Source organism: Cervus canadensis, chromosome 17, assembly GCF_019320065.1.
Source record: "Cervus canadensis isolate Bull #8, Minnesota chromosome 17, ASM1932006v1, whole genome shotgun sequence".
Taxonomy (NCBI): domain Eukaryota; kingdom Metazoa; phylum Chordata; class Mammalia; order Artiodactyla; family Cervidae; genus Cervus; species Cervus canadensis.
In genome coordinates this window covers 39,063,128-39,078,048 of record NC_057402.1, presented here as the reverse complement: position 1 = coordinate 39,078,048, position 14,921 = coordinate 39,063,128, and the positions used below count along the sequence as shown (strand labels likewise).

Genomic DNA, 14,921 nt, shown 5'->3' with positions numbered 1-14,921 from the left:
ACTGAGACAGCATCTCTGTGGGTGAAAGGAAATGATTGTTTCTTTAAGGTGTGTGCCATCCGGAGTGTGGGGACAAAGGCTGTGATGGCCCCGGTGCAGACCAGTGCCTGAACTGCGTCCACTTCAGCCTGGGGAGTGTCAAGACCAGCAGGTAAAGGGCTGGGCTGCAGCTTTGTGTCCCGGCTCCTACATAGGGATTAGTGACACCACCCGAAGGGAAAGGTCACATATAGGGTCACAGCCATACACCTTGGGGGAAAGTCACTTTGAGGGTCACAGCCACACACCCTGAAGGGAGGTCACCTACAGGGTCACTGCTTGAAAAGTTTCTGCTTCGCAGCCTTCTGTTCTCATCATGTGAATAGCTCGTGACTGAGACAGAACTCAGAGGCTGTGGGTGGCATTGTGCTATATTCATTAGCTTTTTCTCTCCATTGTGTTAAACAAAAGTGGGTTGTACTGAGCATGGCAGTCGCTTGGAAACTGCAGACAAACATCATCTCTGGGGCCAGTACTGCTGTAAACATCAGCACAGTCTGCCAGGAATGAGGAGTCCCCACCCCTGTGTGCCCAGGCAGGGGTGCAGCTCCCCTGGGGTGCACTCAGCGGCCAGGGCTCTGGCAGGGGAGCTGCTCGGCCCTCATGGTGACCTGGAGACCCACTTGCTGCCTCAGTGGGCTTCTGCTGGCACTGGGAGTCCTGCCCAAGGAAGCCACATGCCCTTCAAGTGTCCCCACCCCTTGGGGAAGCCTTGAGAGAGAAGGGCTCTGGGCTTCCCATGCAAGCCCTCCCCACTCTCCTGCATCAGGAACCTCCAGGGGCAGCTGAGGGGTCCCCCTGCCCGCCCTGGCCCAACCCCTCCCTGTGCCTCTGTGCAGGTGGGGACTGGGCCCAGCGGTACTGTCTTCTCTGTTTCTGCCCCCGCAGGAAGTGCGTGAGTGCGTGCCCCCTGGGCTACTTCGGGGACACCGCAGCCCGCCGCTGCCGCCGGTGCCACAAGGGGTGCGAGACTTGCTCTGGCCGGGGCTCCACGCAGTGCCTGACTTGCCGCCGCGGCTTTTACCACCATCAGGAGGTGAACTCCTGTGTGACCCTCTGTCCCGCCGGATTTTATGCTGACGAAAGTAAGTGCATGTCTGTTCCTGGGCCTGGGATAGGAGTCAGTCCCTTCGGGGCAGGGTCCCCTCTCCTGAGAGAACTGTCCACTTGGGGCTGGGGTCCCCTCCTGGGAAACCTGTCCCTTCGGGGCTGGGGTTCCCTGTCCTGAGAAAACTGTCCCCTGGGGTCCCCTCTCCTGTGAGAACTGCCCACTTGGGGCTGGGGTCCCCTCCTGGGAGAACTATCTACTTGGGGCTGGCTCCTCTCTCCTGAGAGAACTGTCCCCTCAGGGCCAGGTCCCCTCTCCTGGGAGAACTGTCCCCTCAGGGCTGGCTCCCCTCTCCTGAGAGAACTGTCCCTTCAGGGCTGGCTCTCCTCTTCTGGGAGAACTGTCCCCTCAGGGCTGGCTCCCCACTCCTGAGAGAACTGTCCCCTCGGGGCCAGGTCCCCTTGCCTGAGAGAACTGTCCCCTGGACTCCCTTCTCCTGGGAGAACTGTCCCCTCAGGGCTGGCTCCCCTCTCCTGAGAGAACTGTCCCCTCGGGGCCAGGCCCCCTCTCCTGGGAGAACTGTCCCCTCAGGTCCTCTCCTCTCTCCTGGGAGAACTGCCCTGGCCCTCTGCTTCCTGTGTGCAAGGACCCTTCACAGGAGGGAGTGGGGAGGAAAGGGGAAGTCACAGCCCTCAGACCCTGGTAGTGGACAGCAGTTCACAGGGAGCCTGGCCAGGATGGCTCAGTGTGACAGAGAGATGGAGTCCCCGGAGCCGGGGCTGTCACGCATGTGTGGGTCAGTGTCCACTGTAGAGGGTGGACAAGAGGTGACTTGAGCTGGGGGCCTTCAGGCTCACTGATTTCAGACACCCGGATGGGAAGGCCTCCAAGGACCCCACCACTTGTCCTGGAGCAGCAGGTGTGAGTGTGGGGGCTGGGGGGGTGGGGAGCACAGACTCCCCCAGCCCCCACCCCCACCCCCACCCCATCAGCGGCTCGCAGCTTCGGCGGTTTAGCCACTGGGCTGAAGTTATGGTTGCAGGTGGGGAGGTTTTGGGCCTCCGTGAATGAGGAGAACCTGCTGTTGGGTGTGACTAGGCTCAGGAAGATGGGGGGCGGGGGCGTTGGGCCATGTGCCTCACAGTGACCCGGCTCCCATGAGCTAAGTGACCTTGCCTTCACCCTGCTGAGGGGAGGAAGCTGAGCTGGCCCTCCTGGGCCCAGCTGCGATGACCCAGGAGGGCGTGAGCTCAGAGCAACACCACCGTCCTACTGCCCTGCCTGTCCCGGGAAGCAGGGTGGACAGCCCCAGGGCCAGCGGCTCACCATCCACCCCCCACACCCTGGAGGAGAGCGCAGAGAGGGTCTGGGTTAAATCGATGGAGACAGTTCTCAGATGGCGTGTTGGCTGTGGTGCAGATGGCAGGCCTTCCCGGAGCTCGTGTCTGGCCCGGGCCTTTAGGAGGCCCCGTCATGCCCCACTGTCACCGCTGTGGGGAGGAGCCAGGCAGTCTTTAAGGATGTTTACAGCTGTGGAACAACCACCCTCTTCAGAGGAGCCGCAGTCAGGCACGACAGGCTTCACAGGCTTTGCAGAATCCTGTCCAGCGGTCGGGTGGTATACGCCTCCATCCCCACTCCCCACCCCACCCCATGCCTCATCCCCCCAGACGTGCTCTCTGAGCCCCTGCAGCATATATGATGCTGCCTGCGGGCCCTGGGGAGGACGCCCTGAGGTGTAGTGGCCAAGGTGCCAGGATGAGTGACCTGGATGATCGCCAGGACCCGGGGCTTCCCCTTCGAGGTGTGGCCTGTGTTGAGCTTTGTGTCTGACCCCTATGAAGACCCTGTGTGGGGTTGGGGGGCTCAGGGGCTCCTGTGGCCCCACTCGTCTCACTCAGGAAGACTGGCCCCTCGGGAAATTGTTCGGCTGCCTCCAGTCCCCGAGGAAAGAGCGAAGGGCCCCCTCCAGGCCTTAAGGTAACCTGACTTGAGTTTACTCCAGAAAAGGGGTGCAAGGTCTGCGACCTGACCCCTGGGCATGTGGTTCCCATGTGGCTCTGGCGGTTCTGTCAACACGTTGCCCGTGACTGCTGTTCCATCAGTCAGCCCCTGTTGAAACTCTTCAGTCCTGTTGGCCCGAGCTTGACCTACATCCACTCTTCTCACCCTTCTCTTTTCCTCCTCTCACTTTTCTCCAGGTCAGAAAAACTGCCTTAAATGCCACTCAAGCTGTAAAAAGTGCATTGATGAGCCAGAGAAGTGTACTGTCTGTAAAGAAGGATTCAGGTAAGACCCTTCTGTCGGGCATGGCCGTAGTGTACGCTGGTTTTAGTGTCTGTTGTCGATTTACATTTTTTCCTAAAAGCTAAAATTTCAGAGGCCCAAAGCCTTTCAGGATAAAGATTCCAAGTCAAAATCAGATCTGCACTTAGAGCTTGTTTAGGATAGAAAGTCGGAGGATATGAGGAAGGTCTCTAGTCTGAGGCAGCATTTGGGGAATCAGTCAAAGTTGATCCGCTGATGGAAAGTGGGGCTGGATGCTGGAGGGTGGGAGTCCAGCTCCTTTCTCAGGCCCCGAACCCCACCCACCTGTCTCCCTCCTGGTCTGGACATGGAGTTCCTCCCTCCACCCCGTAGCCCGGGCTTCTCTGTCTCCCAGCCTTCGTGTCTCCTTCCAGGGAGCTCTCCTATAAACATCTTACTGTTTCCTCTAAAACATCTTACTGGATTAAAGGTTTTTACGGGAATATTTTGGTTTAGCCCATTTCATGCCACCAAATTACATACCACTTGTTCCTTGAAGTCACCGTCTAGAAGCTTAGAAGTTGTTCTGTTAGGAATTGTGCTGCAGGCCTTCCCCCAGCCCAGTCTCAGACCAGGGTCTGCACTTGAAGAAAGAGACAAGAGATGGTCCTTGAGGGTAGCGCCTCCCGCCTCACCCTGCAGTGAGGGGACAGGGTGGAGCAAGAGGTCTTGTCAAAACGCAGGTGCTGACCCAGCTGCTCTGTGACTCTCAGCATGTCTCAACAGGCCAGGGGACAAGGTTACTGGTCCCGCAGCCCACCTCCCCCCGCCCACCTTCCACCACCCAAATGCCGCTGTGAGGGGAACCCACCCGCAGGGTTGAGTTCTTGTGCAGCAAGGAGTGAAGGAAGGAAGCTTAATGAGCATTTTATTCCAACAGCTTTCATCATTTAATCTTTATCACAGTTACTAACGGGGGGAGGAACAATCTTCCCGGCAGCACAGCTGAGCTTCCCTGAGCCCTGAGCTTCCTCTCATAACTTCCCTGTCAGGGTATTGGAGTGAAGAGGTGTTCCAGGGAGCCAGGGAGGGAAGGGAACAGGACCCCAGAGTCTCAGGTCACCCCCATTCTCATCTGAGCCTGGGAGTCACAGCTTGCAGGCCTGCCAGGTCCCAGGAGCAGGTTTTATTTCAAGTTCATTGTGAAACACGGAAGATTTCAGGCAAGGGCAAGCCTGGAACCCATCGAGTTTCAAGGTGATTGTTGCTGCCAGCCCCTCTCCCACATTACAGATGCTGTGTCCTGGGAGACCGAGTCAGCGGGGTGACCCTCCCCACCCCCTCGGGCCTCAGATTCCATAGTGGCTGGTGTCAGAGAGTGCACAGGATGCTACCCCCTGCACGGGGACAAGGCCACCAGAAGGCCTGAGCATCCCTCCCAGCCACTTTCCTGAGCTCAGAACCTGAAGTGACACCAACATCTGTGTTCTAGCACCTCTCATCTCCTCTCAGGAAAGACGTTGAGGGCAAATCCTAATGCAGTCAGAGTTTTGGAGAGGATGTGAAAACCTGACTTTTTCCCTGTTCACCAGCCTTGCCCGGGGCAGCTGCATTCCAGACTGTGAGCCAGGCACCTACTTCGACTCTGAGCTCATCCGATGTGGGGAGTGCCATCACACCTGCCGGACCTGCGTAGGTGAGTTCGTGCCTGCTCCCCAGGCTGGCAGGTGGGCAGAGGACCTGAAACCCAGAAAGCCCTGGCACTTAGGGCTCTGTGGGTGGATGTTGCAGCATTGAGTCTGGGATGAGGGAACGTGACCAACAGGCACAGAGGTTCAGTTTGGGAAGATGAAAACGTTTGGGGCATGGATGGTGGTGGTAATGGCTGCACAACGGTGTGAATCTCCTTAATTCCACTGACCATAGGGCCAGACCAGATATTTTTTATGGTGTACTCTACCCTAGTTTTTCTGAGCATGCCCAAGGCAACATATGAAAGACACAGGTGTACTATAATATTGTGTTGCTACTCACTCAGTTGTGTCCGACTCTTTGCGACCCTATGGACTGTAGCCTGCCAGGCTCCTCCGTCCATGGAGTTCTCCAGGCAGGAATACTAGAGTGAATTGTCATTCCCTTCTCCGGGGAATCTTCCCAACCCAGGGATCAAACCCATGCCTCCTGCATCTCCTGCATTGGCAGGTAGACTCTTTACTGTCTGAGCCACCGGGGAAGCCCTAATGCCACTGAACTATATGTTAAGTGGTCAATATGGTAAATTTTACATTGTGTACATTTGACTGCAATTTTTAAAAATTAAAAAAAGAAAAACCACAAGGGCCCACATCCCAACGTTAGGAGCGCAGCCAGGCAGGGGTTGCTTTCAGGCCAGGCCAGGCCAGGCTGCTCACTGCTCTCGAGCTCTTGCCAGGGCAAGTGCCTGAGGTTCAAGTCCTAAAGATTCAAGTCATCAGGGAGAGACAGAGTAAGTTCTGAGTGTGAAGGAAGGAGAAGGATTCTTAAGACATAGCCTTAGTTCCTGGGCCTGTCTTACCTTAAACACTCACTCACAGAGGAAAGGCTTCCGTAAGGGATGTGTGTGTACTGTAGTCCCCACAGGGATGATGTCAGAGCCACCGTCCAGGCACAGATTCTGTGTAGAACCTGAGAGTGATTGTCTTGTCAGCTCGTGCTACAGAGCTGTGTGCGGCACATGATGCCGCACATCGGAGTTTGTGGCCCACATACATTTCTGGTTGAATCTTCTCTTCTGACCCTCCTTCTCAACCCAGCGCTGGGGTCCTTGTTCTAGGAAACCCACAGCTTGGAGAGCTTTTGCTGCAGAAAGGGTGTAAGGATGAGCTTTCCACTAAGGATGTAATGTGGATCCCGGCAGGACAGGGTAGCCTCCCAGGGTAGACATGCCATAGCCAATGCCATAACCTCAAGGCCTCTGGAGCGAGCCATGCCTCCCTGGGGCCACTCCGGGACAGCCCCCCACCTCCTCTGCCGCCAGAAGGCCAGGGCTTGTTGGGCAGCCCTCTTCTCGTTTGCCTTGATGCCTGTCAACATTGGTTCTATGTCTCTGACTCGTTGTTTAGCCCAGATTGATAAAGGAACATCACCGACGTCACTTATTCAAATGTCATAGTCTGTTGAGTCCATAACACCCAGCCAGGCGTGTGTCTTTATAGCACTTTTGCTCATTCAACGCAGTTTCCTTTCTTGGCACCCCCACACTGCCTGCTGGTGGATGACTTTATAGTTGCTTGTGGGTTCTCTCACCCAACCAAGCCACCTGTCACTTCAGGGGCCCGGCTGTCCCAGGGCTGCCCTGTGCCCACGCCTGCCTGCCCGGGTGCCCTCTATGCTCTGGGATGTGTGCACCCACCCTGGCTGATGTGGGTAGAGGGACCCTGCCTCCAGCTCTGAGTCTCAGAAGGCCCCTCACTGCTGGTCAGGGTCCCTGCCCGGAGCCCCTGGAGGCCCACGCCACCTGGCCTTCCCTTCTGCTCTCGACCAGGGGCCCCTGCTGCCCCGCCTGTGAGGGCCCTGGGCACCATGTGGGGAGGTTCAAATACACAGGAGCTTGGGGGCATCTGTCCCCACCCCAGGCGGCAGGGACTCCGGGATGGTCAGTCCGCATCCCAGAGCCTGAGTCCGGAGGCTGGGATCTCTGGGGTGCCCGTCTACCTTGGTGGGTGCAGGAGACCCGGCTCTGTCTCTGGCTCTTGTTCTCATGGTAAAAGATCCAGAATGGAGAAGGTACCGTCTTCACTGTGCTGAGGCGCTCACCTTGGTGGGGCCTCTACCCATCCAGGGCTTTCTTGGCTTCCAGCCACTGCTGAGCATATCTCACCCGCTTTGTGTTTAGTAAATTGAGCATTAAAGTAGGAGTAGACCACCGCAGATGCTGGGGAGTGGCCCAGGTGGTAGGATGGGGGTGGGGTTCAGTGGGGAGCCACTAACCATACGCCTCCTGGAGATAAGCAGGGGCGGAAGGAGGGGGGCACAGGAGCAGCCGTTAGTCCAGAAGGACGTGGACCAGGTACTCTTGCAAGGAGGCTCTCCCACCACACCCCAGCTGCAGGGGGACAGAGCGAGCGCCGTGCAGACCCGGGCGGTGGGCACCTGTCCTTCACGAAGGCCAGTCATGCACGGGCTCCAACTTCCGCCTCACCCCCATCCCCCCAGATGCTCAGAACTCCCTCCAGGCCGGCAGCTGTGGTTCTGAGACACAAGACCAACCATTGGAGCATGGAGCCATCTACAGGGGTTCTCCCTTGACACAGGCGCAAGGCCCTCAAGTCCACAAGGTCCACAAGTCACTCCTTGAAGATGACTGGACACCTCAGCCTAGGCTGCCAGGCCTCCAGCTGAGGCCAGACCCCAGTCAAAGTTGGGGGAGGTCCAGTCGAGGAGTCATCTGAGATGACTGTTCCCCACGCTTGACCCTCTGCACCGTCAGCCTGTGGCCTCCTGGCCTCCTCTGACACCCTGTGAGGTGTTTTCAGGGAGATTTGGCACAGAGTGGATGCCTGGCACTCACTTGCTGATGGTGTGAATGCTGAGGAGGCAGGTAGACAGACGGACGGCACAATCTCTTCAGTCTGGGCCACGCCTGCCCCACACTGACGAGCCCTGTTGACTGAGCTGCAGGTTTTCCTTCATGACTCTTGATCCTTTGTTCAGAGCCTTTGCCTCTTCTGTCCCCACACCCCACTCCATGAGTCCGAGTGCCCTTTTTTCTGTTGACATTGTCCTCATCCTTTATACCACATCTCTGTCAGCCCCAGGCCCCCACACCACCTCTTTCCGTTCTCCACGTTGTCTCACACCACATTCGGTCCCCTCAAAACACCATGTGGGCTGTGGATGCAGGTGTGAGTTATCCTGAGAAGCAAGTGGAAATCAGTAGAACATCATGTTTAATCCCATGTATGTAAATATTACCATTTCTCCATGTAACTGATATTTAAAGATCAGTGAGCTATTTTACTTTTTTTTTTTTACTACATCTCTGAAATCCAGCATGTAAGTTTGTGTGGTCAGGCCCCATTTTGAGTTCAAGGCTACACCCAGCTTCCCTAGCCCAAACCAGGCCAGGCCTGTTGGGAAAGAAGGCCCTGAGAATCAGGTTGATGGACATGGCTGGGGCTGGGGAGTGTGCTGAGCTTGGCGTGTAAGGCCCACTTCCCAGGAGTGGGTGAGGGGGCCAGTGCAGACATGTGGTGGGCACCAGTTGGGGGGGTGGTCTTGCTGTGGGGGCAGCCTTTTGGGGCATCTGAACAGGACCTGGATCTCAGGCAAGGCTGCAGATCTGCGACACAGAGTGGACAGTGGGTGGTCCCTGACCTCTGCTCTCTCCCCGTGCCCCTCAGGGCCCAGCAGAGAGGAGTGCATTCACTGTGCCCCAGGCTTCCACTTCCAAGACTGGAGATGCGTGCCGGCCTGTGGTGAGGGCTTCTATGCAGAGGACATGCCAGGGCTGCCCCACAAGGTGTGCCGCAGGTAGGTGCTCCTCCAGGCAGTCCTCCCGGCCCAGCCCCAGATAGCCAGTGCCTGCAGACAAGGGGCCAGGTCTGGTGCCCCCTCCAAGCAGTCCTCCCAGCCCAGCCCCAGATGGCTGGGCATGGTGCCCGTGGAGGAGGGACCAGGTCTGGAGGCTCCTGTCTCAGGGACTGGGGTGGGGTTCACTTTCTGAGTATCTGTTGAGACCTACCACTATAGACCACAGTGTACTCACTCTGTGTCATTAAGGAAACCACCTGTTGGGTTTGCTTAGATTCTAAATTAGATAACTTAGAGAAAAAGAGAAGGTCCTGACAGCCTCTTCATTCTAAAGCCGTTTCCAGCCACTGCTGCGATGCCATAAGCCTTCCCAGTCTCCTTTTCCTCTCCTTCTTTGTATCTGCACAGCGCCTCGTCCTTGTCTGGGGACTCTGATCATCATAGGTTGTGGGCAGTGACGAGAGGCCATTTGCTTGGTGTCCTCCTCCTCTGTCCTGCTGCGTGCTGCCTCACGCCGGGCTTCGTGACCTAAGCCCAGGAGCAGGACAGAGCAGCCCACCTCTTCCAGGGTGAGAGTGACCATGAGGAGTCTGCAAGTGACCTTGGAGACCTTGACGTTGAGCCTGAAATAGACTCGAAACAAGGGAGCCCGGGGCCCACATCAGAGCAGTGTGGAGAGACCATACCCCATCTTCCAGCTCACAGCTAAGGACCCACAGGGGATCTTCGAGGCCTCCAGGATATGTTTGAGAACTGTTACAGATTGTAACCTATCCTCTTAAAACAAAAACCAAGCAACCAAACATAAAACAGGAACACCAACCACTCTGTGGTAAGCCAATGAGAGACCACCCAGTCCTTACCAGTGAGACACCACCCGGTCCTTGCATTTGTAGGACCCACACAGGAGGGCTGGGGTTTCAGCCCTTCTGCCCAGCTGCCTTCACCCAGCCTGGCCAAGTCCGTGCAGGCCCCTTGACACCAGCATCTGAAGTCAACCTTGATTTTAACTTACCAGCTCTTTCTAGGGCAGCAGCCCAGGGACTACACATTCTGTAGTGATAACAGTCTCATTTGTCAAACACCCTGGTCCCCTGGGGGTGCAGGGTGCTCCCACACTGTGAGGTCTCCCAGCCCCAGGAAAGCTCCTCCTGGGCTGCAGAGGCCGGAGCTCCCTGGGTGCTCTCCCCCATGGGAGATGAGGCTTTCAACCCGGAGTGGGGCCCAGCGCTGGGGCCGACACAGCAGGTCTCGGAGGTGCATCCCAGGAAGAGGCCTGCATGGGGCACCGAGGTGGTGGATGCTGGTATTGCAGAGAATCTCCTCCTCCTGACCCCCTGGCTCTGAAGACCCCTCTGTGTGGCTCCCCTGGGAGGATGGACTGCCTTGGTCCCCTGGCTCTTCAGGGTCTCTACCCACTTGGGTAGCAGCTCCCAGGGAGCCTGGCTCCCCAAGGCCCTCAGTCTGGTGCCAGCCAGGCTCATTCCCGGGGAGGATGGATGGGCAGGCTCAGGGGGCAGGGCCCAGCCAGCTGGGCTGGAGCCTTAGCACTGAGGAGACCCATGAAGCCGAGGCACAGGGCTGAGAGTGAGCACAGTCCACACTGAGTACTTCAGAAGAGGTCTGGACATCCCGACACTTAGGAAGAAGACCTGGAAGAGGGGTAAGAACCTCTTTCAAGACAGAGCAACTCAGGGGGCGAGGGGTACTTGCCTGAGGGGGTGCCAGCCTCGCCTTCCCGGCCCTCCCACCACACTCCCACCCCAGCCCAGCCTCTCCGGGTTCACTGTTGGGGCAGGACTCGGGCAGGCCTCTGCCGTCTGAGTGTCACCAGAGCAGCCTGAAGATGCAGGTGGGCAGTGGCCCCAGCAGTGAGGGGAGGGCGGTGGGGCTGCAGTGGGTGCCGCCCTGCAGAGCTGGAGGACATAGTTGCAGGGGTCTTTGGGGATGGACTGACTGGAAGTGGCCCCTGTGGGCAGGCCCAGGCCTGGCTGAGCCGCCTCCTGCCTGCCGCCCTACCTGCCTATCTGAGCCCACTCCCGGGCCTGCTGGGCCTGCTGGGCCTGCAGCAAGGTGGGTCTGGGGAGACCTGGTGCCTGGAGTGGAACTAGATCGGAGAGGCAGCGAGCAGGCGAGGTCCATGCGTAGCCCAGAGCAGGTCAGCGTTGGCTGGCTCTCCTGAGGGGCCTGACGGTGAGCCCTGTAGGTTGGGCCAGCCATCCAGTCTCCGGAGCAGCTGCTTGTCCCCAGCGCTGCAGCCCAGCCACAGCTGGACACAGATGGACAAGGCAAGTCCCAGCAAAGCTGCTGGTGTGGCCCGAGGCCAGAGTGTGCTGACCCCCAAGGTCGGTGCTCCGATGGTAGTAGTCCTGGGTCCCATCTCCGGGACAGGACTGAGAGGGCACTGCCCCCCACCCAGCCCTGTTGCCAGAGGTGAGGCCGACCTCATCGCAGAGGAGGCTGAGCCTGATGGGCAGCGCCCCAGCGGCTCCTGGGTCCTGTTTGTCACATGGGTGACAGAGGTCAGACAGGAGGAGAGACCACCGTGGGGGCAGGGTTACTGCCAGGGGCAGTGTGGGAGGGCAGGCAGGCAGGCCAGAGGGCCCTGGGAAGGGCTGGAGTGGTGGGGCCCCTCCTCATCGGGAACCCGTGTCCCCACAGGTGTGACGAGAGCTGCCTGAGCTGTGAAGGCTCCAGCAGGAACTGCAGCCGGTGTAAAGTGGGCTTCACACAGCTGGGGACCTCGTGTATCACCAACCACACGTGCAGCAATGGTGAGTGGGCGTGGGTTGGACCCAAGCCCTTCGGCTGCCAGGCCAAAGAGAAAGGGAGAGAGGGGCAGGGACCACAGGCTGTCCCTGGGGTGCCTCTTCCCTCCAGGCCCCTCACACTGACCGGAGAGGATCCCAGCTGCCACCCTGCTACTGCAGGTCAGTCCAACGAGTGACTCTTAGGAAAGATTCAGACATTGTCCCCACTCTCACGCCAGTAGCCCCAGGTGGCTTGGGTGTGGTGGCATGCTTTAGGAGAGGCCCGCGTGTTCCACAGGAAGGATCTGTGTGTGTGCTGTGGGACAGCCCTGGGCCTTTGGTCGACTGGGAGGCGAGGATAGGTTGTGAAAGCGGGAACTCAGAGACCAGGTTGGGGGTTCCAGGCAAGAGGAAGGGTTGACACAGAACTCTGGGCTGGAGACCAGGGGAGAGGCTGTGGGCAGACGCACCGTGATGAGGAGCCGCCGTGGCTCAGGAAGCATAGGGATGAGCAGCCTGAAGCTGTCTCTGGGCGCCAAGAGCCTGCTGGCGTGTCGGAGGGGGAGCTGCCAGCACCATGAGGTAAGCATGGAGCTGGCAGTGGCCTGGACCTGGCAGAGTGTGAAGCCCCCAGAGAGAGCCCAGGCATGCCCTGCAGACCACGAGCTGGCCTCCTTGCCTTGGAGCTCTGTGGTTTCCTTGGCTTGGAGAATCGTGTTCCTTCTAGGCCAGGAAGCACTTACTTCAAGAAGCCACCTCCTTGGGTGAGGTCCCAGCCCCCGAAAGTGAGACTGTCCCTGCCTGAGTGCAGGTCCCCAGAGGCCAGCTGCCAGGGGAAGGGCTGGCCTCAGTGGCTTGGCTCTTCCCCTCCCTCAGCCATTACCGGTGCCCTGATGAACCCCTTTCTCTCGTCATCCTTGCTCCCCTACTGGGGCATCCCTGGCATCACACAGCAGCCCCCACCCTGCCCCCACCAGGTCTGACCCCTCTTCCTCCCACATCCAGAAAGAGGAACAGTGACCATGGAGAGCTCCCCGCATAGCCTGGTGTCCCCAGATCCTGTCCACCCCCACCCTCACCCCAACCTGAATCCTCCCCCATCCGCCCTCGTCTCCAGGCTCAGCTCCAGCCCCACCCTCACCGGGCTGGCCACCTGTCACCGTGGGGGTAACAGCAGACGGCTGCCTTCCGGAATGGGGAGCTGGGAGCAGCCATGTCTGGCCCCCACTTCTGACCTATCCCTCCTTTCTCCTTTGGGGGAACCCAGCTGATGAGACGTTCTGCGAGATGGTTAAGTCCAACCGGCTCTGTGAACGGAAGCTCTTCATCCAGTTCTGCTGCCGCACGTGCCTCCTGGCCGGGTAGGGGCGCCCGGCCCCCGCACAGGGCAGGGCCCCTCCCGTCATCCGTCTGTCCATCCACCTTTCTCCAGGCTGTCGGCCAGAGCCTGTTTCAGGGATGGCACCCCCATCTGACAGCTTCGTCTCCCCAGGAGCAAGGTCCTTCCCCCACCAGGCCAGGTGGGGGCAGGGGGTGCCTGGAGGAGGTGTCCCGGGAGCAGCAACACCCGCTCACACCCCGTCGCTGTCTGCGTTCTGGCCAAGTCACAGCAGGAGCAGCATGAACTCCGGGGATCCACAGCTTCTGGGACCATGCATTCACTGAATCTCCAAGACCAAAGCAGAGAGGCCGGCCACGTGGCCCTGAGCAGCACCCTCCTCCCCATGCTTCCGTGCTGCCCGCAGAGCCTTGGCTGTGCCCCATGAGGAAGGGCCTGGGGCGCGCCTGCTTCTCTGCCGGCCACCATTTGGGAGGCGGTTTGGTCAGACTCAAGAGAACAGATCTGGGAGTGTAAAACCTGTGACCACTGGGGATGGAGCGTCTGTTTCTACATGGTCAGTGACTTCTGAAACCACAGCCATGGCTTAGAAAGTCACGAGGGGCAAGATGGAGAGACTCTCCTTCATCTGCAGCCCTCTCCTCTGACTGGGCCGAGGGCCCCGGGTCACCGCGTCCCATCCACGCCTCTGCGAGTCTCATGGCCTGAATGGTCACCTCTACCTAATGGAAGGTAGCCCCAACAAGCAAGCAGTTCTTACTACCAAGATGCAAGCCTGTCCGTGAATCGCTGGTTGTCAGTCACTTCCCTTCCGTGGAGCTGCTCTGAAAGCCCGTGGGCCCTGCTTTTCAGGACACTTGTCTTAAGGTGGGCTCGCCTGTGTCTGTATTTGCTGTGAGCCTATCGACATGGTTGGATTTACTTCTGCCAAACCTGTGTGGGCATTTTATAAGCTACATGTTCTAATTTTTACCGATGTTAATTATTTTGACAAATATTTCATATATTTTCATTGATATGCACAGATCTGCTTGATGAAGTCCCTTTAATATGGGAATTAACATTTGCCTTAAATTTTCTCAAGCTCGTTTTCCATTTTCGTCCTGCTCCCCTCTGTGACTGTAACACCTTTGACAAGCCACCGATCAGCTGGGGGAACCCAGCTGTTGTTGATTGAATCCACAACTCCGAAAAAGAAATTCACAAGGCAGACATGGTGTTAACCCTAAATTAATAAAAGAGTTAACATTCCATGGCAGAGGAGCCTGTGTTTCTTTTCAAGGCACAATGTTTAAATGTGGGCACTGGTCAGCGTATAAGATGGCTTTACATGTGGTTTTATTGCAAGGTCTTGGAGCCTTAACAAATGATGCTACAGCAAAGTCGTGGGAGAATCACATAGCCCCAGCTCCATGGTGTCGTCAGGCAAACAGACCCACTTCGGGCCAGGGGAGGGAGGGACTGGATGTAGGGAGTCCTCCTTTCTGTCCCTGGGGAGCCCAGACGGCAAGTGTCTTCACCTGGATCTATGAGTGTCATTTAGTTAGGTTGCAGCTGTCTTCCGCATGGTGGCCAGAAGCCCCAGGTTTGTGGACTCCGCACTGTGGGGGTTTCACCCTGACCTCTCTGTGAGGTAGGGGTTGTCCTTACCAGGAGTCCTTCGGCTGCAGGTAAAGGAAATCCACCACCTGGAACTGACTCAGGAAGAAACAAGTGGGTGAGGGGCGTTGTTCTGGGATTCCAGGGTTGTCTTGGGATTTCAGGAGAGCTGCTGCTGGCCCTCGGGAGCCTATGTACTCTGGACCCTCTTTGGGGGACCACAGCACCTCCTCTTGCTGCACGTGATGGGACAAATGACAGGCAGGACCACCCACAGCTCCTGAGAAAACTGGTGCCAGGCCTGCCCCTTGGGGCTCTGAGTCTGCTGCGGGCCTGGGTCACCTGCCCCTCATCTGGGTTTGCTGGGTGCTCCCAGCTCTGCCCATAC

The 14,921-nt window shown here is 58.1% G+C and overlaps 1 protein-coding gene across 3 annotated transcripts in view; it reads left to right on the top strand.

The window, feature by feature from the left end:
- The window catches only part of PCSK6 (proprotein convertase subtilisin/kexin type 6), a 165,852-nt gene extending 151,660 nt beyond the window's left edge, over nucleotides 1-14,192 (top strand). For all 3 annotated transcript variants that reach the window (XM_043489645.1, XM_043489643.1, XM_043489644.1), the window contains 7 exons: nucleotides 49-151; nucleotides 928-1,124; nucleotides 3,289-3,376; nucleotides 4,927-5,030; nucleotides 8,716-8,845; nucleotides 11,507-11,619; nucleotides 12,863-14,192. In XM_043489645.1, coding sequence (XP_043345580.1) covers nucleotides 49-151; nucleotides 928-1,124; nucleotides 3,289-3,376; nucleotides 4,927-5,030; nucleotides 8,716-8,845; nucleotides 11,507-11,619; nucleotides 12,863-12,960 — 833 coding nt within the window. In that variant the 3' untranslated portion in view covers nucleotides 12,961-14,192. The remainder of the gene's footprint in view (nucleotides 1-48; nucleotides 152-927; nucleotides 1,125-3,288; nucleotides 3,377-4,926; nucleotides 5,031-8,715; nucleotides 8,846-11,506; nucleotides 11,620-12,862) is intronic.
- Nucleotides 14,193-14,921: the final 729 nt, after the last annotated feature.